The 26,885-nt window shown below is 39.7% G+C and overlaps 1 protein-coding gene across 1 annotated transcript in view; it reads left to right on the top strand.

Moving 5' to 3' along the window:
• Positions 1-26,885, top strand: part of ANO3 (anoctamin 3) — a 128,720-nt gene that overhangs the window by 94,063 nt on the left and 7,772 nt on the right. The window contains exons 12-20 of the mRNA XM_024214868.2: positions 924-1,006; positions 2,417-2,557; positions 2,993-3,157; positions 5,000-5,036; positions 9,690-9,801; positions 11,286-11,343; positions 13,237-13,334; positions 25,418-25,563; positions 25,679-25,831. Of these exons, the coding sequence (XP_024070636.2) occupies positions 924-1,006; positions 2,417-2,557; positions 2,993-3,157; positions 5,000-5,036; positions 9,690-9,801; positions 11,286-11,343; positions 13,237-13,334; positions 25,418-25,563; positions 25,679-25,831 (993 nt within the window). The remainder of the gene's footprint in view (positions 1-923; positions 1,007-2,416; positions 2,558-2,992; positions 3,158-4,999; positions 5,037-9,689; positions 9,802-11,285; positions 11,344-13,236; positions 13,335-25,417; positions 25,564-25,678; positions 25,832-26,885) is intronic.

Here is a 26,885-nt window from a genome sequence, read left to right as displayed (position 1 = left end):
AAATACCATCCACTATGACTTTTAGGGACTTGAACTCTGAGTTCCTAGTCTGTGTAGACTGATGTTTTTTTCACAAAAGATTCAACACTTATTTAAAAAAATGATAACATTGGAATCTTCTTTCCCCATTTTCCAGTGTCCCATTTCAGAACACAGCTCTCAAGATGAGTCATTGCCCATTTTCCCCCCTTTAAAAATGAAAATCTTTTAGTACATGTAAAGTCATATTAAAATAGAATCACTAGCCTCTCTACACAATCAACCTTTCCTGCTCAAATACCTATAGCCACCATCCTTTTTCTGTTGTGAGTAATTAAGCATTGTGCAAGACACTTTTAAAAAGCCTTTGATTAATCATCAGTTGGATCACTGACAGACTGAAAGCCATCCGTACCTCCCAGAGTGAGTAATAGGTAGGCCTGTGCCTACATTATGTGTAACACATGAAGCCAACTCAAGCAAGCAGTGCCTTCTGGCACTTGTAGTTTTTCTTCCTCCTCCTCTCCTTGTCTCACCATCTGAGGTCAGGTTGTCATGAAAGCATCCACCATCATCTTCTGACCGAGGAAGCAATAAGGTCCACTTGTTTACCGTCTCCTTTGATGCAATCCATCCATCGCTTCCTTGACTTTTCTTGGAGTCTCTTTCCTACCACCCGCTCCTGCCATGCTATCCTCACCAGGTCCTTTTCATTCATCCTCTGTATGTGACTGAACCAGCAAAGTTGCATTTCCTAGATTTTGTCACCACATCACACTTCGATTTCCATTCTATATATATATATATATGGCAAAATAAAAGAATATTTTCTGCATAAATATTATTAGGGATCAAGTAATATATTTAAAATTATCATGCCTCTGTTTTTAAACCCATGTTTTAATTGTGAAAAATATAAAAAGTATAACTAATGGTTTCCACAGCTACGGTGTTTCTAGAGTTTTGGAAAAGGCGGAGAGCTGTGCTCACCTATGACTGGGATCTCATAGACTGGGAGGATGAAGAGGTAAGATCGCAAATAAGTAATCTAATGATGATCTTGTTATCAACACAATAACAGTGTAAGTAATAATGCCTCATGCTTTGCTAGGACAATTGAATTTGCTATATAACACCGGTGCAATAGATCAATAATGTATCTTGCAAGTAGAGGTGCATCCAAATTAAAATACTACTCTCCTCTTGGCAAAGCTCGTTTTTCTTTCTGTCGGAAGGGCAACGGTACTCCTTTTGTTTAAGCAGGGTATGTGAATAAAATATATCTATCTATCTAAGTGCCCATATTTAGCAAAGTCTGATGGGGGCAGTCAGGAATATCTGTCTGGAGTAAGCAGGCCCTTTAAGAGGGATTTAGGTGCCAGCTGTGGCCCTATCCCAGTGTAGCTTAAAGCTAAGGGATTCTGGGACTTGTGGTCCTGAGGGACTGTTGAATGTGCAGCAAAGTATTCTGGGAACAAGGTCATGGATAAAAAGAGCTCCCTTCTCCCCACAAAGGGGAGACCAGGGAAGAATCAAGAAGTATTGTGTGGCATTCTGCCTAAAGAGAATACAACTTGCTATTGGGTCCCCCCAGACAAAGAGCCCACCTCAGTGGCTAGGGAAGAGTATGCTATCTGGAGCTAGAAACCCAAACACAGCAGGGGACCTGATTCCTTTCGCTGCATACATTGCTAATCAGCCTTCAACTCCCATGATCCCTTTGCACCACAAGTTCCTGATTCAGCCCAGAATGAAGCCATTCTGGAAAAGGGCCGGAGCCTAGACCTTGAAACACTCTTAAAGGGCCACCTCACCCTATTTCAGTCTGCCATGGGCACAATCAAATAGTTCTATCCCTTTGCACATCTCATGAAATTTGCTCTGTAAGTCACAAGTGAGCATTCCTGTAATGGAATTTAAGCCTACTCACCTGTAGGATAATGATTGAAATTTGGTCCAAATTAATTGAGGCCCAAAGTCATTATCCCTTCATGGCTCTTCTGGAACCTCTTGGAGATGAGTTGATGATGTTAGTCTAGTTCCTAATGAACATTTTCCACATCACAAAAATCACCACCACAACAGTTTTCTTAGCAATCTCAGCAGAGAAACCAGTGATCGAATCAACATGGCAACCGAACTCCCTTTCACCCCCGGAGGTGATTCTTCTAGCACCTTGGCTAGTGAGTGAGGGAAAACCTTTTAGCGCCACGATTTGTGCTGCTCCTGATCTCCGTGTGAATGTAATGACATGTCTTGGAGGCTCTCCAATTCAGCCTCTTTCAAGGGCAGTTATTTGGATATTTACTTTAAAAATATGTGAAGCGCTTTGGGACGAAGGGAGCTATGCAACTGCCAGTCACTATCATTATAGAATGTTTATACTGAACGCCTAATGCGTTGCTACTTAAATTGAAGCAAATCTATGTCATTGCAGGAAGAGCTGCGCCCCCAGTTTGAAGCAAAATACTCCCAAGTGGAACGAGTAAATCCCATCACAGGAAAACCTGAACCTTTTCAACCCTTCCCTGATAAACTTAGTCGACTGATGGTGTCTGTCTCAGGAATATTCTTCATGGTAAAGTCTCTAATGATATTGGAAGGCCACTCTAGACCTTATTTTGATATCACATCAATGTAAATCAGGAGGCCTTCCACTAAAGTTAATGGAGTTACAGTCGTGTAACATGTGTAAGTGAGATCAGATCAGGCACAACGCTTGTTAATGTTCGATGGGTTGGTGGTGGTTTGGGGTTCTTGGGTGTGTTGGTGGAGGTTGCACCTTTAGAAATTTGCAAAAATATATTTGCAAATTTGCATTTGTCTTTATATAGTAATAGAGAATTTTGTTTCAGCAGTCTAGTATTTCGTCTTTAATCTAAGACTGCTCCGTGAAACAAATTGGGCTCTCTCTTTTTTAAAAGCACTCAATAATCTATTGATCTTTATTTCAGCTATTTATTTTAATAGGTATTTTAGTCTTCTAATTACACATGCATTTATTTTACTGCAGATTTCTTTGGTACTCACTGCAGTGTTTGCAGTTGTGGTCTATCGCCTGGTAGCTATGGAACAATTTGCATCCTTCCAGTGGTATTTTATCAAAAAGTACTGGCAGTTTGCCACATCTGGCACTGGAGTCTGTATCAATTTCATGATCATCATGTCACTTAATGTAGTAAGTTTTAAAACTTTTTAAAAGAGGGATAAGGATTTTAAGTGATACATTGCATTTTTTAAAAACTAGTTACTGTATAATTGTAACTCAAGTAACTTTGGTAATAGAGTGAAACAAAAACAGTTTATAAACTCTCTGCACATTTCAGTACTGTAACAGTTTTGTTACAAATAGCTGATTGTGTAACACATTCTTGCCTTCCTAAACATGTATTTTATTAATTTATATAGAAAAATGTCTGCACATTGTTTATTTGTATTACAATAACATCCAGAGATGGTGTTGCAATTGCTTTTGTTAAATAGCATGCTGTTGTTTCAATGGTTTTTGAGCTGCCTGTGCAATTCCTCACTACAAATATTTGACTACACCACTAAGTCTCAGTGGTGACACAGAACACCATTTTTACATTAGCAAAATCCACTGCTATCCATTTTGGAATTGTGAGATCAATGCCATATCCAATAGGGGAAGTGTGAGAGGGGGGGAGCATCTACAAATTTAGGACTTCACAATAAATGTAAAGTATTCCAGAAACCTCCAGATGTTTCACAAAATACTTCACAGTTATTTTCAGTGATTTTACAAAAGCAGAGGAAATAAATCTATTCAGTCTATGGGATCAAGTGGTGTTCTTCCTAACTGAGAATTCTAGAACCTCTCCCAAATTTAAAAAGGTTCCTAATAATGAAACTAGAATCTCCCATTTCTACTTTTCAACTCAGCTGTGTTATCAACATTTTAAAATCTTAGAGGCATTGCAGAATATGGTTTTAGTTTAGCTTTTCTCTACTAAAATACATGTTTATAGGTTTAAATGTCTACTGTATTAGCAGATTTTGTATTGGTATAAAATGTCCTCTGTCACTACTGATGGCATTCATCATTTCTCTACAATGAAATTAGAAGTGTAAATAGGTAAAGATTAGGAATTATGTAGCATTGTAACTTCTTCTGTTATCTACTAAGTAGGTAGCATTCTTCAAAACAGTCTCTGCAAACTTTTTGAAATTATTAATCATCCTATTTCCGGGTCATGAAAAGTACATACCAAGTGCATAAGCAAAACAAAGCTATTGAAAACATGGAGACACTCCTGGAAAACATTTGTGCTTTTACAAAGTCAGTTCTGTGTTAGGGCTGAAGTTTCATTTAGAAGAATGGGTGGGGATCATGACTGTACTATTAAATAGACAAGTAAGGCAAATGCTAATTAAATGACTTCATGTACAAATGAATGCAAAAGGAAATCCTAGTGTAACAAATCTGTGGTTTCTCTCTACTTTCAGACCAGTCACATCCACTTATTCCTAACAGTAAGGGGAAAACCCATGAATGCTCATGCAGATATCTGTTTATACAGTAATATTTTTGCGAATATGAGATGCGTCAGCCATCTCAAAATCTTTGTAGATATGGACACATCCAATCAGAAAATAGATCAATACCATCTACAACTTAAGTGACCAGTCACACAGAGTAGATAGCAAATGATAAATTGCAAATAGTTTGAGCATTCTGTGGACTGAAATATATTTCTATAAATCATTAAATAGATCAATTCAAGCTATGAACATAAAAATCTAATTGTGTGTGTGGATAATTAGCCAAGAGGGACTAGAGGGAAAAGAAGGACTAAAATAAATGAATATTTTTTTCATTGCAAATAATTAAGATTCCTGCAGCTTCTTGCCCTCATCCCAATTATCTTGATGTTGTAGGACAGTTAAATACTTGTCTCCTTCAAATGCTTACTTTTAGTCATTATTTAATAGATATCCTGATATTTTAACAATATAAAATCTTTGCTATAATTTATGCTGTTTCTTATTTCTGTTTCAGGTATATGAAAAAGTTGCCTATCTCCTAACAGATTTAGGTAGGTGCATTTTAATGCTGGCATACTCCTCATCAGTTATACTGTGTAACTTTGTATTTCAATATCAAATCATCAAAAACATTTTTAACATGCATAGTAATGTGGTGTCCTTTCCCAAACTATTAACTGCCTACCAACTGCAGAGAAAACTATTACCCCCAGCATATGTTTAAAAAAAAAAAAGCGGGGGGAAGAAAATTGTTGGTCAATGGACACTAGAGATGACCAAATCCCTAGATCAGGAGATGCCTCTTCCCTCACCCCCACCCCACATCAGACCTTAGAGAAGTTTGGATCATAGATAAACTATGCAACTGTAGGCCATTTCTAGAAGCCCTCATCCTGCAGTCTGCTTAGTACAGGGGGACAGCTAATGTCCATATGAAATCCCATTGAATTCAGTGGCACTCTTCCTGGGCTCAGATGTCACCCTGTGTGGATCAGATTGTACAATCAAAGCCTAAATTGTTCCTTCGCCTAAATACAGATAACTTTTGATTTCATCCAGCTGTACCAGAATTGTTAACATTTTGTGCCCCAGGATTAATTCTTTTTCATTTTCAAATGCTATCAGGCAAAGTTGGAAGCCTGAAAAGAATAGGGTTTTTTTTGTAATCTGTCCCACTGATAGAAAGAGGAGATGTATCAGGTTAGGATCGTGCCATGTCCATTGGTCTCAGTTAGTGGGGAAGAAAATTCCTCTCCCTTTTCCAGACAAATATTCTGACTAGTGCTATGTGAGACCTGGGATTTACATTTCATGAACAATTTCCTGATTTTGACATTTGTTTTCATTCCGAATTGGGAGACAACAAAAAATTTCAAAATTTCCTATGAATTTTTCAAAAAAAATCATTTAGGGTTAATTGAAATGTTTCAATTTCAAGTTCTTAGTGGTTTTTTAAAATATAATATAAAATAAAGTTAAAAGCAAAATATTCCATCTAAAAATGTGTAATAGGTATGTTTTGACCTTATCAAAATGCTATATAAAAAATTTAAAACTAAATGTCAAAATTGACACATTCCCACTTAAAGTTGTTTGGTTTCGGCAACGTGGCATTTTCCACTGGAAAATCTTTCCATCAAATTTTTGACGAGCTGTGATTTTGACTCTTTAAAAAGAAACTAATAATAAAACTTCCAATCACAATTCAGTCAAAAAAGTTGTGATCGGGGAGGCTACTTTTTAAATTTCCAGTCTGGTACTGTGTGAATATTTTATCCTTAACATTTCATCTGATGTGTTCTATCCAATTTAATGATATAGTTGATGATGCTGTAATTCATAAAAAGCACTCAGTCTTTCAATTTAACAGGAGGCTGCAGGATTTGTACATCTGCAATACTAAAGACATGGTAATTCTCCACACAGAGGAGACTACAAAAAAGTTTTAGCTCAGGCGCTTGATGCCCTACATTGACTAGTAGTGCTTTACATGAAACTCTTCTTTAATTACTAATTGATAAGTGACCAGGGGTTTGGAAGCACCCACAAAAGTTTGATAGTCATTGGACTCATCCAAGTTAGTTTATATAATCTTGTGCCCAGTTAAACTCAGATTTTACCCTTACTGAGCTAACTGTTTCTATCAAAGCACTTTGTTGAATACCACAGGGGAATGAGAGAGAACAAAGCTTAGATTCGCTAGAGCTGTTTTTTCTATTATACATGAAAAGTCCTTTTGACATCTGGTGTAATAGAGCATCAGTTATCCCTTTCATAATATGGCTTCTGGTCCTGCAGAAGTAGGTCATGATGATGTAAGTTTTGTTTCCATACATAATAGACTTTGGAAAAGTGCTTATTATTGAGGAAAGTGTACAGGTCAGTCACAAGAATGCTGAAGGCAAGAACTAGTGAGGACAGACCATTTATTTATTTATTTAATAATATATATAACTAGCCAAAACACTGCAACTTAACTGAACAGAACTTCACAAAGTAATTCCAAAGAGCAATAGGTCATTTGTGGCTGCAGTTGAAAAACAACTAGCCTCATTCCATTACTGGTCTCTGCGCGCGCGCATACACACAAATAATTCTCCAAAGTCCAAATGCCCCTTCCCTAACTGTAAAACCTAAATGGGCCTAAATTAAACACCAGTCAATCTGAGGTCTTGCATAAGGCCAATGGTGATAGGAATCAGGATTACCCAATGACAGCCCTTCTAACAAATATGCCACACAATTGGATGACAGATACCATTAACCCTGCCTAAGCAATCCAGCACCAGTTTTTAGAACTAACGTCCTTTCTCAAGACAAATTCTGGTGTTCAGATGCAGGTAAACTGCAAGGTCTGCCTATAGACAAACAGATAGGAAAGTGTTCACTCATTCATAACTCCAGTTAAAACAGAACTAAAATAAAACTAAAATTAACTAAAATTTTTAAAAGCACATTTAAATTCACTGCAACATTTTCTGAGTTGGACCAGAACACAGTTGGCTACTTTTCACCTGCGGTAGAATGACTTTTTATTGCCCTAGTGTTCCTAGATACTTCCTGAACTCAGGGCTTGGCTACACTTTCAAGTTAGGGCACCCAGGACTGATTTCATGTGATCTAACTCCTGAGATGTCCACACTGGCAAGGCACTTAGAGCACCTGGACTCTACAGCTGGAGCGTTCCTGGTAATCCACCTCCATGAGAAGCATAGAGCTTGCTGCGCCCTGGCTGGAGCGCCGGGGTGTCAGTGTGGATGCCGTGTTGCATTATTGTGCTGTGATTGGCCTCCAGAAACGTCCCATAATCCCCTGAAGTCAAGTGGCCACTCTGGACATTGTTTTGAACTTGGCTGCAGGCATGCGGCTATCCCCTTTCAAAGCTCCGTTTCTGACAGCCGGCATGCTTATCTGCTCCAGGACAAAGCAAACCATTACTGTGGAATACTGCTGCTGCCAAGACCTGCGTGTGTGAGAGAGAGGTGGGGGAGGGGGCTAGGGGCTGATTTCGGAGTTTCCCCCTGCTGCTGTTTGAATTTACAAGACAGCATGCTGACACATTCTCTGCCTCCCAAAACACACTGTCTCTCCCCCCACATACACACAACACACTCCCTGTCACAGTCCACCCCCCCAATTTGAAAAGCACACTGCAGCCACTTGCACACTGGGATAGCTACCACAATGCACTGCTCTCTGTGGCATTGCAAGAGCTGCTAATGTAGCCGCGCCACTGCACTTGAAGCTGATAGTGTAAACACTCGGCAGCGTTTTCCCTGCTGCTGTCTCCAAGGGCTGGTTTAACTCCCAGCGCTCTACATCTGCAAGTGTAGCCAAGCCCTCATTACAATAAATAAAAGGAAAGGAAGAAAAAAACAACAACTGGTGTCAACAGGCTGGGATTTTCCAACGAAAGGCAAACCACATCCTTATAATGTGTTTGTTTATTTTGTCCCTAAGCAACCATATAAACTTTAGAGGATTGAATATCTCATCCAGTGTTTGAAAAGTGCACCCACCCTATCTCGGTTAATTAATTCTGCTTGTACTAGTTAAACAGCCCACACCTAGAATCTGAAAGGGTTTCTATTAAAGAACTCAGAGAAAAAAATGCAGTTGTTTTTTTCACTGCAACAACGTGACTACATCTATTTTAAACACTCCAAAGTGTATTTACTGATTTCATGGTGATTCTAAATCACTTATCCACATACTGTATAGCATAATTAGTTTTTTAAAAGCAATTTGAAATTTTCATAAAAAATTGCAAATTTCAATAATTAACAAACAGTTCTAATTAAGATAGAATTCCTGCCCTAAAAATCCTAAAATCTACTTGCAAAGAGTGGGAGTGAGGAATTAAATAAAATCTTTGAGGTGTTTCTATGCAGATTTATATTTGTAGTTAAAAAATATAAATAACCAATTCATTCCATCTGCCCCCATGCTGTTGTCAAATACCTGACACCTTAGAGGCATCATGACAGAGTTGAGTCTTGATGAGAGAGTAGTGTCCCTGTGAATACGTTGAGAGAATATGTTCCCACACATAAGGAGTAGCATGGAATAAGGCATGAAAATGTTTGAGAAGCAGATAGGGAGAGGTTGCTGCCAGTTCTGATCACTTCACTGCTTGTCTACCATGCCATTGTGTATTGAGTTGCTGATGCTAAGCACTATCATGCACAACTGCTGAGAAGAATCAAAGAGTTACGGTGGCTAAGCTAATATCTTTTATTGGACCAACTTCTGTTGGCGAGGGAGACAAATTTTTGAGCTACACAGAGCTCTTCCTCGGGTCTGGGAAATGTACTAAGAGAAGAATCAATGCATCTCAACATGTCTCAAAAGATTAAAAAAACTGATTTAAATTTAAAGTTAAGATTCAAACTGAATTCAAAAAGAGAGCCATCAAAATGGAGAATGAAACTCTCACTGGAAGTTCTGTGGTGTTGCACAGCTCAGGGACACCATTTTTGTTTTGTGTATAGAACCACACTGGTCATAGCTGGGGTAGGAGTTTTGTGGCCCTCTCACTGCACACTTTACTGAGGGGAAAAAATAACCTTTTACTCAAAGGGTTAAATTAATTTGAACCCTATCATTTCTTCTATAGGAGGCATGTTGACCCTGGAACTCTGTAACACACTTGCAACTTGATTTCATTTGTAAATGTGTAATGTGTACTATGTCACTCCTTTTAGAGCATCCTAGAACAGAATCTGAATGGGAAAACAGTTTTGCCTTGAAAATGTTCCTCTTCCAGTTTGTCAACTTAAACAGCTCAATCTTTTATATTGCTTTTTTCCTTGGCAGGTAAGTTATTTTTTGGTCATGATTTTATTATGTAAGAATAGGAGGGAAATGCATACTGAACTCTAAGTGCTAGATATTTCATTATGGTAATGCATTAAATTGCAGTAAAGACAATGTTTTAACATGATAGATAGATGTCAGAATCAGCAAAGTTTGTGGAGCTGAGTATAAACTAAAGCCAAAACTTTCAAACATGGGTATAAGTTTAAGATCTTAAAAACATATTTTTTCCCCAGAGGTGCTGAGCACCTGCTGTTCTCATTAACATCAATAGGGATTGGGGATGCTCAACACTTCTGAACATCAGGCCAGTTATTTAGATACCTAAATATAGATTTGTGTCTAACATGCTGATAAATTTTAAAAGCTGGACCTAGCTCTGTCCCTTTTTGCTCATCTGTCTCCTACTGGTAATGTTTCCTGGAAAACGAATCCTATAAGTAGCAAGTGCTGTGTAGTGGTTCGCAGACAGATTGGGAGCCAGGATTCCTGGATTCTATTTCTGTACCTGTTACTTATTCACTGTGTAAGCTTGGGAAAGCCTCTTGACCTTGCTTCATTTTCACCATTTTTAAAATAGATTTGATAATATTTGCCAACCTTACAAGATTGTTGGAAATACTAATTAATTTATGTCTGCAAAACATTTGAGTTCTTTGATTGGAACTGCCAAGTTTTATGATGATGGTTCAGTTAAAGATGGAAAAAATAGAAAATCTCTGGCTAAGAATATCATAGAATTACTGTATTTAACTATAAATTACTAAACACATTGAAACAAGCTACAGGGGATATTACAATTCATGCTAATTATGTTAGACACTTCTTTGTGCCATCCATTTTATGTCTTTTATCCTTTTCTGACTTGCTAAATCCAGTGTCCTGTAATATCCTGAAGTTCCAGTCCTTCATTTCTTTCTCAGGTGAAATTTCCATTTAAGTCATTCGGAGTTTTGCCTGAGCAGGGAATTACATATTGAGCTATTAGAACTGTGAGAAGGATTTATTACGAATATCTGTTTGTAACAGAGATTGACCTGAAATGCACACTGCATATATGAGGCCCCAATCCTGGAGCTGGGTCTGCATGAGCTGATCCCTGTGCCTGTGGATCCTCATTGACTGCATAGGTATAATGGTTTGCCTTCCCGGATCCACTGCAGAATTGGGTGTCTTGAATTTCTAACATCTCAAAGTTCAGGGAGTATGAATGCAGGGGTTTGTTTCTGCACATTTTAGAATTTGGGGCTACCTGCAAAATGTGGATGTCTGTACCATTTTGGATTCTGAAATAACTCCTACACCCTTTCCCCTCCATAGTTAAGGCTCTCTTTAGATCCCATATTTTAGCACACAGCCTTTAGCCACTTATCATTTAAACTGTTTATAGTTAACAGGTTTGGTCAATGGATGAAATTCAACAATGCTAGTAATTCAAAATGTTATTGGAATTTCTATTAAGAAACAAAAATCTCATTTCACAGATTTGCAGGCCGTCCAGGAAAATACAACAAACTTTTTAATAGATGGAGACTGGAAGAGGTAAACATTTTTTTTTCTTGTAAAATCTCTATGTGCAAAAAGGAAACTCTGGAATGTTTAAAAGACACAAACTATAGTCATGTGTAAGATTTATTCTTCCATTAAAGTGCAGTGAGGAAGGACATATCTTTTTTTTCATAGCAGAGGATTGGGAACCAGAAAATGTGGCTTCCCTTCTGAGCTCTCAGCTTTGCTATGCAACTTTGGGCTGGCGGCTCACCTCTCTGTGCTTCAGTTCCCCTACTTGTGAGTAGGAGGCAGCAATGCTACCCTATCTGACAGGCTTGTTAGGAGGTCTAAATCATTAATATTTCTGAGGACCGTTGAGATTCTTGGAAGGAAGGCAAAATAGAAGAGCAGCCCATTATTGCTGATAGGTTCTTAAGTTTCCCTTATGTGAGAGTACTACTTTAAAAATTAAAGTCAAAGTTTTCAAACCTGGGTATATAAAGATGCTAAACCACACCACTTCTCCGATTTCAGTGGGGGGCTGAGGTTACACAGCATCTCTTGAAAATTATGCCTCTTCTATTTACGTTCCTATATATTGATTTAGGAGCCTACCTTTAGACACCCAGGTCTGAAAAAGTTGGCGTCAGTTATTAGATATGATTGATATCTCATTACCTAATCAAAACACACATTTTTGGTAAATTGAATGGTTTAAGATTTAGAGACTTGCAGCTCCAAGTCAATAGTATGAATTCAGCTTAGGTCGTTAGAGATCAAATATTGCTTCATTCTGTTGCATGTTTATTGGCTGATGTGAAATGAGTTGGTGGTGCCATCCAGAAGACAAGTGTACATATCACAGCCATTGCACTTTACAGCAATTTATGGCAGAAAAATTCAATGGGCATGGAGATTTATCCAAACTCTCGTTCAAAAAAAGGTTGTCCCCATCATGCAGGGTTGACTATATTGGAAATACAGTAGCGGAAGCAATAGGAAATATCTTAGCCCATGCTGTACTACTACTGTGGGTAGTTTAAGTCTACAGGTCCGTCACTCTGTTACCTTTCAAAAGCATTAAAATTCATTTTAGCCACTGTATCAATGGCAAAACTCCAGTTGATTTCACCCTAGAAATTTAAATATTTCCCATTCATCCAAGCTGCACATTTAAAAACTAGGGGAATGCTTTAAAATATAAAAGTGTTTTAAAAATATATATTAATACTAGGGCGGTCAAGCGATTAAAATAATTGCGATTAATCATGCGATAAAAAAATTAATGTGATTAATCGTGCTGTTAATAATAGAATACCATTTATTTAAATATTTTTGGATGTTTTCTACATTTTCAAATATATTGATTTAAATTAAGCACAGAATACAAAATGTACAGTGCTCACTTTATATTTATTTTTATTACAAATATTTGCACTGTAAAAAAATAAAAGAAATAGTATTTTTCAATGCACCTAATACAGGTACTGTTTGTCTTAGTGATTGGCTAAACAAGCAGTAGGACTGAGTGGACTTGTAGGCTCTAAGTTTTTACATTGTTTTGTTTTTGATTGCAGTTATGTAACAAAAAAAATCTACATTTGTAAGTTACACTTTCACGATAAAGAGATTGCACTACCATACTTGTGTGAGGTGAATTGAAAAATACTATTTCTTTTATCATTTTTGCAGTGCAAATATTTATCAAAAATAATCATATAAAGTGAGCACTGTACACTTTGTAATAGAAATCAATATATTTGAAAATGTAGAAAAACATCCAAAATATTTAATTAATTCCATTGGTATTCTATTGTTTAACAGTGTGATTAATCGCGATTAATTTTTTTAATCACGAAAAATTTGTTTGAGTTAATCACGTGAGTTAACTGCAGTTCATCAACAGCCCTAATTAATACATAACTTTTTTTCCTTTTCCTTCAGTGTCATCCTAGTGGCTGTTTGATAGATCTCTGCTTGCAAATGGGAGTTATCATGGTTTTAAAACAAATGTGGAACAACTTCATGGAACTGGGTTATCCGTAAGTTCACTCGTTGAGAGCATTATTTTATCAAAATATGATCATACCCTATGCAAGAGTAGGAGAAAAAGAAAAAGTCCAACTATAGGTGAGGGTAGATTATGGCTTTTAATTGTGAATCTTAACTAGCTAAGCAAAAGTGGTCCCTTAGCATACAGCTGTAACAGTTGTACGGGGAAGGTATGTTCACAAATACATGAAACACCGAATACTAAATGATTTGTTTTAAATCTCTTGTTACAAGCCCTAGCCCTGGTTTTCTGATACATGGACATGAGTACCAAAGTTTGGATCCATATGTGGATCTCAACATGTATCAGATCTGAAGATTTGGTACCGCTCGTGTCGGAGAATAACACTTTTCTCACTTTTTGTTTGGGTACAGCAAGTCAGATACTTTATTTTCTCTCTATCAATAGCATAGAGGGAGAGAGCTAAACAGGTCTCTCAACAGGTAAACAGACCTCTCTGGCTTCAAGATTAGGCTAGATAAGTTTATGGAGGGAATGGTTTGATGGGATAACGTGATTTTAGTCAATTAGGCAATAACGTGCCATCGCTGGTAAAATGTGGGTCCGGCTGGAGAATCTTGCCTGTATGCTCGGGGTTCTACTGATCGCCATATTTGGGGTCGGGAAGGAATTTTCCTCCAGGGTAGATTGGCAGAGGCCCTGGAGGTTTTTTGCCTTCCTCCGCAGCATAGGGCAGGGGTCGCAAGCTGGAGGATTCTCTGCGACTTGAAGTCTTTAAATCACGATCTGGAGACTTCAACAGCTGAGATAAGGGAAAGTGGGTGGGTCAGCTTTTGTGGCCTGCATCATGCGGGAGGTCAGACTAGATGACCATAATGGTCCCTTCTGACCTTAAAGTCTGAGTCTATGAGTCTAATTACAGCCAGGGCCGGCTCCAGGCACCAGGCAACCAAGCACATGCTTGGGGCGGCGCCTGGTAAGGGGCGGCCAATCTTGGGGTGACGGGGGGCAGCGCGGTGCGGCATTCCGTGGGGGGGGCGCTCCGGCGGCGCGGCGCTCGGGGAGGGGGGGGGCGGCGGCGCGGGGCGCGGCGCGGGAGGGGGGTGTTCCGGCTGCGCGGTGCGGCGCTCAGTGGAGGGGCGGTGCTTTTTTTTGCTGCTTGGGGCAGCAAAAAAGTTAGAGCCGGCCCTGATTACAGCAAGCATTTATACCTTTTGTTACAGACAATAATGAGCAACAGCTGCATTTTGTTTATACATAGGTCATTCTGATATCTTGTTTTGCTCACTAATGTAGACTCTTAGTCTACATTCCATATTATCTACACATTATCTACACAAGGTCGCAACAACTTCTCACACAGTTCTTTCCCACTCGCCTCACACATTTCTCGCTTCTACAAATCTCGCGTTATTAGGGTTACAGTTAGCCTGACTCTTGCTAACAAACTGTCATGCATTGCATCCCCTTCCTGTTAGTTCTTTCTCTGCTTCCACGACCCCCCCTTTTGTACTACTAGTACAACAAACATTTTCAAATCTCTATTTGCATTAAGTCTTGGAATTCAGATTTTACTTCAGATGCTTCAACCTTAGGGGTTTTGATTGGATGTAATGACAGTGCATGATGAGCATGGACGTGAAAGGTATTACTATTATTACATCCTCAACAACAATAACATAATCCTAAACTAACTAATAGCAATACAAGCAATAACATTCCCATAGCAATAATATGATGGGGGTTTTGTACAGTTTTAGTCATAAAGCACAATACATCATACTTAGTACATAAAATAGACACTCTATAAGCTGTATGAAAGGCATACTTTTCAACTTGATATATATATATATTGAAGCATTTGAATTTGCCCTTGTATTTCAGAGATTCTCTGAACCTCTGGTAACAGTGAAAGCAAATTTTGAAATTGATCAGGTACTAAACTAGTCCAATTAAAGGGTATCTGGAACCTAATGGCTACTTGCAAAATTCTATCTGCAGGCCAGTAAATAATATGATTGTGTGCAGTGGTAATGAGATTAAAATGTATGTCTTGCAATGTGGTGGCTTTAACATACACACAGCTATCATTAGCTTGAAAAAGTAAGTGTCCTGTCAGGGTAGTTCCTTGTCTCCTACCCTCCCAGCAAACGTAGTCATGAAGAGTAACAACTGCTCCTGGCTTCAGTTTACGGATACACTGAAGCTGTGGGGGTTCTAACAGCCAAAATGTCCATTGACTCCCTAACCCCATCCAAATGTCAGATATAATCCCGGGAGCACTGACTAAAAATCGGTTGGGCATACCAGGAGGTCTAATTTCCCAGATGTCTCAGTGAATTACCCAATCCCACATGCATCCTCCCCATGGACCCGGCAGGATTCGGTATGTGGAAGCCCACACCCCCCCAACCGGTCCATAGGCTTGGAAGGAGCACTGAGAACGTCTGCACTTCCACCCAGAAAGTCTCCAAGTATGTCTCCATGGCCACAGATCAGATGGTACTCCTGATGTGTCTGTAAGGGCAGTGGGCCAAGCCTGATGCTCTAGATCATTCCGAATGGCCATTAGCTGGTCATTCAGGAAATCCTGAATTTCTGAACATGCTAGATCCCATTGCAATGCCTTCCCAGCCTCAGTGATATTCAATACCATCTCTGTCAGCAACTTCTGGGTCATAGAACTAAGTGCGGAGATAACATGTAACTCACCAACTCCAGCCTGTACCTGGGTTAGTTGTGCCCCAGAAACAAGGCCAATGGCCTTCTCTAGTTGCCCCAATTTCTCATCATGTTCTTGGTTCTTAAAAATATTCCAAACTGCTGCTGCACTATTGGCCCCATCCCAAAGGGATCCGGTCAAGTCTCTCTTCTTTCTAGAGGAAATAACCCAAGCCCTCTGTTGTGCTAACCTAATGACAGTCCTCTTTGAACAATTTGGGTATGTAGAGGTAATCTGGAAACTGGATAAGGGCAATGAAAATTTAACAGTCCCTAGTGTAGTGTTAATCACAGTCCATTGATATCCTAATACATCTCTCTTTGGTGTAGTACTATACCACATCTGTTGGTTGAACACCTTTATGTACTTCCGGGAGGCATTGATATTAATGGCATAAGAGGGGGTGTATTGCAATAAGGTACAGGTCACATTATTAGTCACTGGAATAATTTCTATGCAGGTAAAATTTTCAGTGGCAAAACAAACTCTTTGGGTATTTGTTTAATTGTTCACTAATTGGGTGACCAAATAATAATAAGGGCCTCTCTCATTTAACACAGTGCAAATTCCAGGAACATTCGCTATAGAACCCATCAATTGCAATTACAGATTCTTGGGGTTCACTGGTAGTGATATCATATACTTTTATCTCCACTGATCCATTCTTTTCCATGCAATTGTTCGCTTATATGGGATATCCTGAACCTTAAAAATATTTTTTTTCAAACAATATTTAAATAAATTACTAAAGTGTGAAGGCCTTGGCTATTGGTTTTATCAAATATATGGCATTGTCTGTATTTGGATGTGTTACGGGGTAATTGTGTAATGGAGAAGATGGCAGGGGCAATGGCAACAAGGTGCCTTTGGTACTTATAATTTAAAATCCAATTAGGGAGGGCAATACATGCTGAAGGACTTATCCAAAACACAGGACGTAGCCTGTAGAATAAACCCCAAAATCCAATCAATACCACGTTCCCAAGCATGGGTCTCACAAGTTTCTTCCTGCCAGTGTATAATTATTTGTTTCTTCACCAGGGTCAGTTCTTAATGTCTCTTGTAGTCAGGAATCTCTGGACTTTGTGGTTTCAATGAAGCAAGTGTTCCTTCTTCTCTTTTCCTGAAACAGTGTGGTTTAGCATCATACAGGGGAGAGGTTACTAGCACATCACCCTGTAATGGTTTTGCTTCTTCTAGAAAAATCCAAAGGCACAATAGGTCTGTCAGTGGACAAGGGAGAGGTTACTAGCACTTCACCTTGTCTTTTTTTTCTTTTTCCTGCTGTCCAGAAGGCACAGCAGAGCTAGAAGGAGAAATAGGCTTATCAGTCGGAGAGTCCTCCCGAGGTGGAGGGGTCTTTTTACAGTGAGAAGCATGGGTCCAAGTAGGCAGTCCTTGGCACTTCACAGTGGTGTTGGTGGTTAACAGGACTTGGAAAGGGCCTTTCCAGTGTGGAGCCAAAGCAGTCTTTCATTGATGGACTTTACGTAGACTCAGTCTCCTTGTTTCAATGAATGGCAGGGCTGCTAGTGTCTTTGGGTAGCACTTCTTTTATCTGTGAGAAAAGAAACCTAACACATTTCATTAATGCCTGGCAGTGTTTTGCAGATCTCATAGTTGCTTGGGCACATTCAGGCCCCCCTTTTCTTGGTTGTCAGCCAAGTCTTAGCTGTGAACAATGTCCTTGGATGGGGCCAGCATCTTCTCTTTGGACTGAGCTTGCTAGCTATATTTTTTCCAGTTAACTCGTTCTGTTCTTTTTCCTTCTCCCCTTCTTGGCTTCTTTTAACCTACAAAGGAAACTTCCACTCTTCACTCATACACTTTTCCCAACAATGAACACATACACATTGCCATTATACAGTACATTAGTCTTATTATTCAATGTATGCCATGTACACCCTTCCAGTAAAATAACTTAATTACAGAGCTTTGGAGCAACAAGCCAGGACAAGCACACCCACTTTTGAGGAGTCCACTCGGTACAACCTCTGGTGTCCAATAGCTTTCCTCCCTCCCCCCCTCTGGCTAGAAATCTGAGGTAGCCAGAAGGATCCCATGTGCAATATAGGGAGTGGGTTAACCTTCCATATCCTTGCTTCCAAAGACTGTTGGTATGCAAATTTTAACAACAATTTTTCAATTAAAAGAAATCTGGCCAATGAAGTTTCTTTTTCTTACTTAAGCAAATGTATTAGACTTTAGTATATCACATTTTCCTGATTTATCCAAACACTTTGTATTCCAAGTTGAATAAAACAAGTATCTGCTTTTTGACTTAACCCTTCTATTTAATTTTGAACTAGACTGTCTTATGAAAATATTAAACACAACAATTCTGGCCACAAGACAAACACCACAAGACAGGACATAGAACGCAAAAATAATTCCTATTGTACCAGTAAATGCATGGTACATGGAATGTTGTTCAGCGGGCATCCATTTTCTCTGATGATCTGAAAGACAAAAGAACAGAGGTCTACCCCTTCTGGGTAGTTAGTCATTGCTTAAAATATTTTCTTTATATACAAATACTCTTATTGATTTCAGGCAAAACAGAGGAATTACCCCATATTTCCTTGTATTTGTTTCATGGGCAGCCCAGGTTTCAGTGGCTTCTACCTTATTAGTTAGAAAATTGCATTAATACAGATGCTTTCTGGCTTGCTTCCAGATCCAAAGCTATCCACAGCTTAAAGATTCTTACTTTAAAAAAAGGACACAATTAACTTTCCCAGACTTTTGATTGCCTTTTACTTCTAACTCCTGCTTTCAAACACACAGTGATCTGAAAGAGACAACATAACCTATATTGGTAGGTTTCCATTTCTTTTACCTTTGCTACAATATATACTGCACATGTTCTGGGGAAAATGCACATCCTCTCCACAATTCAATTTCCACAACACTAGCCACATCAATTTCTACACAAGGTGTAACTATTTCTTTTGTGCTTACAAAATCTCCATGCACCCCTACTAAGACAGTTCGACCACACAGAGTCAGGGGCACTGTCCTTCTCTCTCTTTACCAGATCTTTTATCTGCTATTTTGTTACCCAAAAACAAATTCAAATCTTTTATTCTCCTGGCTTTGACTACCCTGCTGCAGCCACAACCTTTGGTCTTTAGTTAAAACATTTTAAATCTTGTAAAGCATTAAGTCACCTTAAGGATTAAATGCTAAATACCTTAAACAACACTAGTTTCCTGTGTCTGGCAAAAGTATTCTCAGTTTTGCAACTTTAAAACAATACCAATTCATCTCAAACTTATAAAACACAGATTGTACACAGCAGGAGTGTTCTTCAGCAAATTCGACTAACGTATTCATAGTCGAATAATTCCACTTAAATAACCTCTTGCCTGAATTACTTACAGACATTCCTACCAAGTTTCACTGCTTGATTCCCTCTAGCAACTACAGAGTTAACTTCTCACTCTCTTTTCTTAAATCACTTGCTTGTCTCCCAGAACGACACCCAATCAACTCAGATTTTACCATTCCAATTATTATCCTGGGGATTTGAAATCCCCATGCTTATAATTACTTACTCCTTTCCTTCCACTATGCCCCCAAAGTTTCCAACCTGCTTTCCAATCTTTCTATCTGTTGCCTGCCCGCTTGGGCCCGATCCTGCTTTTCTCGCTGAACCATCCCTTCCATGGGCACCGGCTTTTTCACTACCAATTTAGCTAGGAGGGTGGGCTTCTCAACTAGCCCCCACCCTTCCTGGTCTCTTCCCTTAAACATTCTTACTCCCAAGGCTACCCGAGTCCTCCCTCGTGAGGCTTGCCACCTGGGCAAAACGCATGGCCCATTGGCATTTAACTATTCAATTTTCTTTTGTGGCAAACACACTGCTCTTACAGGATATACTGAGCACAAATAATTACATTTTGACAAGTCCCTGAAGGACCAGTACTTGCTTAACTAGTGCTTCCTTTTCTGCCTGGAAGTCCTGTCTCAAGGCTTGCAATTTGCCCTGGGCATAGGTTTGAGTTGCTGCCTGGTTCATGATCTATGCTCTTAATTGCTCAATTCTAGTTATGAAGTACACAACTCTTCCTATTACTCCAACTTCTCTATTGCCCAGTCCTGCTACAACTGGGGTAGATCCACCTGACATCCTTCCCAGTCAACCGGGTTGGAGAGAGGAATGTTAAACCCCTCTCCGGTTCTCAGACTTACTGCGGCTGAGAGTAGGCACACTTTCATACTCACACACGTATGTCCAGACTGGCCACGTCTTTGTATAACGTTCAGAGAAGGCGCAGTGCAATCTCCAACTTGCTTCCTTTCTTGGGAGGGCAGTTCTTTTACGCCCTGGGGTCTCCTGGGGCGTCTTTTCAGTGATTCCAGTCCAGGCCGGCTGCCTGTGGCTTCTTCAGCGTCCCCAAACCACGCCGGCTCCAGGGTCGCAAAGGCAGACTGTTGGATCTCACTGGACAGTTAAGCTTTGCAAATGTAATCTCAGCACTGTAACTTGTATTGCCTTTGGTTTGACTATGTCTATATTTTTTTCACAGCCAGCTGGGGCCGAAAGCAGTTTTTCTTTGTACTTAGCCTGGTCTGCATTGATTCTTGACCTTGAACGCAGATCAACTTTCTCTTTATCTCTGGACCAAGCTGAATTTCAAATTAACCCGTTCCTTTCCTCAATAGACAAATTGCTCCCATTGTGTGTCAGAGGCTTTTTGGTAATTAAAAGCTCCTCTGAGATGTATGATCTTATCTAGATTGAAGGTACCTTCTAGTGGGCATTGTTTAGATGGATTTTCACGCGTGTAAATATTCCAATTGTCTAACTACCTGCAGGTTTTAAGACCATAATGTACGTACATGAAATAAGATGGGGTACCCTTAGGCGGTGAGAGGGAATGCTTAGACTGTCCCCCACCCACTTTCCAATCACACACACACAGGGAGGATGCCCTGTCCGCTCTAGCGGCACATAAACTAAGGATCTCTCCCTACAGGGTACTCACACAGGAGAGACTAACGAGGATGGCCACGACCCTCCTACACCTCCCTTCAGCAAAGAGCGTCGGCTAGTCTCTGAGAGATGGCGCCGCTTACTCTCGTTGCATCCAGTGAGATGATCAGACTGTCAGTGGCTCACACAGAGAGGAAAAGGGGAGGGAAGATGGGTTCACACACTCCTAGACCCAGGTAGCTTCCTCGCCGGATGATGCCAGGCCGAGTTAGCCCACTGTGGGTCGGATCTCCTAAAAGATCCTCTAGTTACCGGGCTTGCGTTAGAGTAGTTCTGGTCATGAGCCAAAAGACTTCGCAGAGTACTCTGGGCGTCTTCCGGTAACTCTCAATTCACACTGGTGTACACACACACACACACCAAGGCCTCTATCTCCAAATACCACGATGCATCTACACTATGAGGCAGTAACAACCCCTCTTGAGGCGGTAAAAACCCCTCAGCACCGGTGCATACCTATGCATCTCTCTTATGCATTTGGGGGCGGCCAAACTAACAGGTCCCCAGAACCGCATACAACTACCTTATTGGGGGCGGCAAAACAATTCCCCAAAACCGCTCTGCATCTGATCTTGCTGCACAGTCAATAAGTTCGGATGGCATGAGCCCAACAGGGACTGACGGCCCCACGGACAGTCCTCCTCCGACACCCCAATAGAGATTTCAAAAGGTCTCCTACCTCTATTGTGGCGCCATGGGGTTCGAAGGGGAATGATCCGTAGCAGCTGCCGGTGCCTCTGTGGGCGTTGCCATCCCGGATGAGCCCCCAAATTGTCAGAGAATAACAGAGTTCTCACTTTTTGTTTGGGTACAGCAAGTCAGATACTTTATTTTCTCTCTATCAATTGCATAGAGGGAGAGAGCTAAACAGGTCTCTCAACAGGTAAACAATTACAGCAAGCATTTATACCTTTTGTTACAGACAATAATGAGCAACAGCTGCATTTTGTTTATACGTAGGTCATTCTGATATCTTGTTTTGCTCACTAATGTAGACTCTTAGTCTACATTCCGTATTATCTACACATTATCTACACAAGGTCACAACAACTTCTCACACAGTTCTTTCCCACTCGCCTCACACATTCCTCGCTTCTACAACTCTTGCGTTATTAGGGTTACAGTTAGCCTGACTCTTGCTAACAAACTGTCATCCCCTTCCTGTCAGTTCTTTCTCTGCTTCCACACTCGTTATAGAAAGAGAGGGACACATGCAGAGTTTGGATCTAGATCCATATTTTACCGAGGATCAGGGATGGTAGGTTACAGAGTTCTAGTTCAGACCCCAGATTTGCAACACAAGCTGTACTCCAGATTCTGTTGCAGCATTTGTAAAGCAATTTACACATGCACATGGTTTTAGTGTGCTCTGAAAATTATAAGCAGCTTATTTTGGGGAGGTTACATTTCTGGAGCCCCTTAAGCAAATGGCTGCTAATTTGCATCACAGAGTCTACCCCAACTCAAGTTGTGGGATACCCATACTCAAGACAATCTCCCTGAGCACCTAGAACACATTGATTATTAAAATTAGTCCCCTATTTTAGGGAAGGGTGGTTTCTGAGGGGCCCTTTGACCAGAAACCATAACTTGCATTCTTATTTCTACCCCTAGACCTAATGTTGCTCAGCAATATTATGGTGGTGTCGTAGCTCCACCAAAGTTAAGGCTGAACCAGCATTTCCACTTTAACGGGTGGAAAAAATTCTGCAAAAAAATCTTTCTTTTGGGTTAGAGTGTCATGTCAAAATATTTATGGTAGATTGTGAACTGCTTGATTTTTCTAAAGCAGTTTGTGTGTGGGGTGAATATTGTTTGAGGTTTGCTATGACTGTTTTTATATAGGTCCATGTGACAAAAATTTTCGAAATGTCTGTTTCCTTCAGACCCCTTTTTCACAGAAACTACAGCACTTTGAGAAGTGAAACTGATAGCTGTGATCCTTTGGTTTGTGTAGACGGGATGCAATGTTGTAGAAAGTTGAAGGTTTTCTGTTTTTATTTTTTATGATAAATATAAGTTACTGTTTTGACTGAAGACAGTATCCTGGAATCACGCTGATCAACGCTGAACTTACACCAGTCCTTAGCACTAGGCTCTCTTTTATGGGGTGTTTCCTGATACTCATTGCAGCCTCTTTGATCATGCTAATGTTGAACCACAGTTACTTACTTTTTTTTGATCACACTATCTCCTTATTCTGGAAGCAGGTGAGGTTCAGACATCATGGTTACATTATTCTAATGCTGCTGCATACCAGAGTCTTTCATCTTCCCTCTACTTAATTAATGCTGTTTTCCTTGACAATATTGCTCAAGTAAAATCTGAGTATGAATGTGGATTTTAGAGCACTTTAAAATAAGAGCTCTTGAACCAGAAGCTTTGCTTTCAAGGCAATATTTCCAGAAGGAGCCCCTGAAGAATTCAGGTTGAGAGGGCCACTAATGTGCCCAATGCACATTTTTAGAAATCTGCATAGAGCAGGACTCAAATTCACAGCTCAGGAGAGCTGCTTGTGGTTCATTCCAAACTTTACCCTGACACCTTTTTTTATATGTTGCTTTCCTCAAAAAGGCGTGGGTGCTGGACCCAGAGTTCAGTTCCATGCAGGTGGTATGCCTTTGGGAAGGATAAGAGCCAGAGTTTGAGCCCCAGATGTGCGCAAAAAAGTTTGTTATAAGAACCATAAAATTGTCATCTGACTTGAGGGGAAAGCTCTATCCCAGGAACCTCTTGCTCAGATGACCTCAAATTTGGACCACTAACCCTGCCCCAGATCCCCACCTAGCACAGCAATTCATCACGTCAGTCTCAGTAAGCATGTGGATTTTAGAACACTTAATAAAATTGGCTATTGAACAGTAAGCTAGTCTTCACATTAACTAGAGTGGTGCCACTGTCCCACTATAAAACAATCCGTGCTCTGTGACCAAAAAAGGATTCCTCTCATCAACTTCTTGTTTTGTATGTTAGCTTTAAAAACACAATTGGGAGAGCACAAAAATGCAGTTTGAGAAAACATTAAAAAAAACGCTGCTCCCCTCCCCTGTAGGATGGATGGTGTAAATAAAGTAAATGGAATTTAAATGATCTAGTCTCTCTAAAATAGCTATTCCAAAAAGACTTTTTCCTTGTTATTGCACCTCCCCCATCAGATGCTGTGGGCTTGTTGTTCCCAGGTACAGCATTCACTGCTGCGCAGCAATAAGGGTTTATGGAATACTTGAGCCTTTGAATTGTTTCATGTTGTTTAAAATTAATTATCTTTCACAACCTGTGCAGCTTCTAAAGAGAACAGCTAGGCCAAGATTTTTAACATCTTTAAAACATTGGAAGAATATGCTACATTTCTTGTGACATCAAATTATAGTCCAGAGTTCCAGCCTTGAAACCCTGTCCAAAAAGCTGTGTTTGTTGTGTGCCAGCAACCTGATAAAGACCTTTGGGGCACTATACAGTTGCTGCTAGATCTGAAACACTGAATAGAACAAATATTTGAGAACATGCTTCCTTAGTTCATTATTTCCCCTTTCACAAAGCAATAGTCTGGGCATTCAGACAAGGCCTTTGTTTATCCTTGAGACCTTTTCAGCAGCAAAAGAAAGGAGGTGCCAAAGGATAAACTAGATTTAGAAATGAATAACAGCAGATTGACAACGCTAATAGAAAACACTTTCCAGCACAGTACCTTTTCAACGAAGTGTGAATTTTGCCTCCCTAATGTGTGTATCCAAGTGACTTCCAAATCAGAACATACAATTGAAGTCTCTTATTTCAAACTGCCCAAGTTGAAATAATACTTAACACTTGCATAACCATTTTCATTCATCTGAGAAGCTTTTTACAACCTTTAGCTGATTATTATTATTATTTATTATTTTATTAACAACTCCCCCATCAGATAACCATTGCATAGCATCATAAGGGCTGGTCACAATCCTGCCTTATATTTGTAGTTTCTCCAAAACCTTGTTAAAGACACATCCTTGCTACAGGAGAAAACAATATTCTTTAACAAGTACTCTTTCAAGAAGGCTTTGTGATGTTAAAAAAGTCTCCTTAGGTTTGTGCATTGAAAACATCACCCCAGCATAAGGGGCCCTTCAGTGCCTAGTGTTCCACTTAGGTTGAAATTAAACCCTTAATGTGAGGCTTAAGTTGTATGTAAGGTTTGGAAAGGCTCTCTGCTCTGGCTTGAATATTATCTTCTAAGAATATTGAGGAATGCTCTTGAGAAAGTATCTCCACAGGTATGCACTCTCAGGTAGTTTGGAACAGTTCAAAATTGGCCTAGGATGCTAACTCAGGATGATATCAGTGAATCTTGTAAATTCTTGAGCAGGCACCGCCAGTGATATCACAAGCTCGATGATCTGTCTGTCTAATGTAGGTTACTACAGAACTGGTGGTCACGACGCAAGATCAGGAAAGGAGGGCAGTTATTGGAGCATAAAATTTCACTACCTCAATGGGAAAAAGATTGGAATCTGCAGCCAATGAATCTCCATGGCTTAATGGATGAGTACTTAGAGATGGGTGAGCAAATGTACAGCAATATGCAGTTTTCTTATGGAAATCAGCAGCAGTTCAATGCTTTTCCTTTTTAAGGCCACATTTGTTTTCATTTTCTAATCTGGCAATCTGTTGTTAGTTTTACAGTTTGGCTTTACCACCATCTTCGTTGCTGCCTTCCCACTGGCACCGCTCCTGGCATTGCTTAACAATATTATAGAAATAAGACTAGATGCTTACAAGTTTGTTACCCAGTGGAGGAGACCTATGCCTGCAAGAGCAACAGATATAGGTAAGAGAGCATAATGATACACAGTCATTGTACTATCAGCTCATGTTTTATTCTCTTAAACCGCTAATGCATGTAAAGTTTTAAAATAATTGAAAGGAAGTGGGTATAACAGGCTAACTACAAATATCAACAATGGCCAAAATGTTAAATAATAGGAGTCTGAAGTTAGGCTTTAAAACCGGATTTTATCACCTAAATAAATTACTTTGTTTTTCAGACGTCCTGAGCACCCACAATTCCCAGTGAGAGATCATTGTTTTGAACTCTTTTCTTGATTTTAAAGGCCCAGCTTTAGGCTACTTATTGAAAAAAACCTCAGGGACTGAAATGATATCCAAAATTACTGAATATCAATGGACTTTCAAAGCAGAAACTCTGTGATGTTTAAGAGCAAAACTGACTGGCATAAGGAGATGAGACTCTTTGGCCATAAGTAAAATTCAAGCTGGATTCAAGTCTCTTTTTGCCACTTTTTAGTGGCTTATACTTGGGCCTTCCTAGTTATACTTTTTGGCACTGAGTTATGCCTTGTTAAAGAGGTTTGACTTTACAGAGAAGGTGATCTGCTGCACTGAAGATGTACTATTGATATAATTGAGAATGCTCAGGAAGCAGTGATGTTAATATACAGCTGTGAGGGGTTCTCTGGACAGATTGACAGCACATCTGATAAGGAGTAACACAGGTTTATGGTTGGTGTCAGCCTGTGGAATTTCTAGCCTTTCTGCTTGATCTAAGAGTGACTGTAAGTAGGAGACAGTATATGTACCCCCATACAGTTAAGCAGCATTCACAATAAAAAATTTTCTTCCCTACTGATCTCCATTGTAACAATTCTTTGTTTCCTCATCTTCACTCTCTTGAAAAGACTGTCCTTTTGAGTTTATATACTTACAAGGTTATAGTTCTAAAACAGATTTGGGCATTTGGGATTTACAGATTGGATCTAAAACTAGAAGGAACCTATTGTGTGAATCTAGTTCGGACACAGCCCCTGATGGCAAAATTCATGGGAAGTTTAGCTTAATCCTAGTCTGGATCTGTACATAACTTT

This window comes from Terrapene carolina, unplaced genomic scaffold (assembly GCF_002925995.2).
Source record: "Terrapene carolina triunguis isolate 2854851 unplaced genomic scaffold, T_m_triunguis-2.0 Scaffold96, whole genome shotgun sequence".
Lineage (NCBI taxonomy): Eukaryota > Metazoa > Chordata > Testudines > Emydidae > Terrapene > Terrapene triunguis.
Note: the sequence above shows the minus strand (reverse complement) of the source record. Positions and strands in the feature narration are given on the sequence as shown.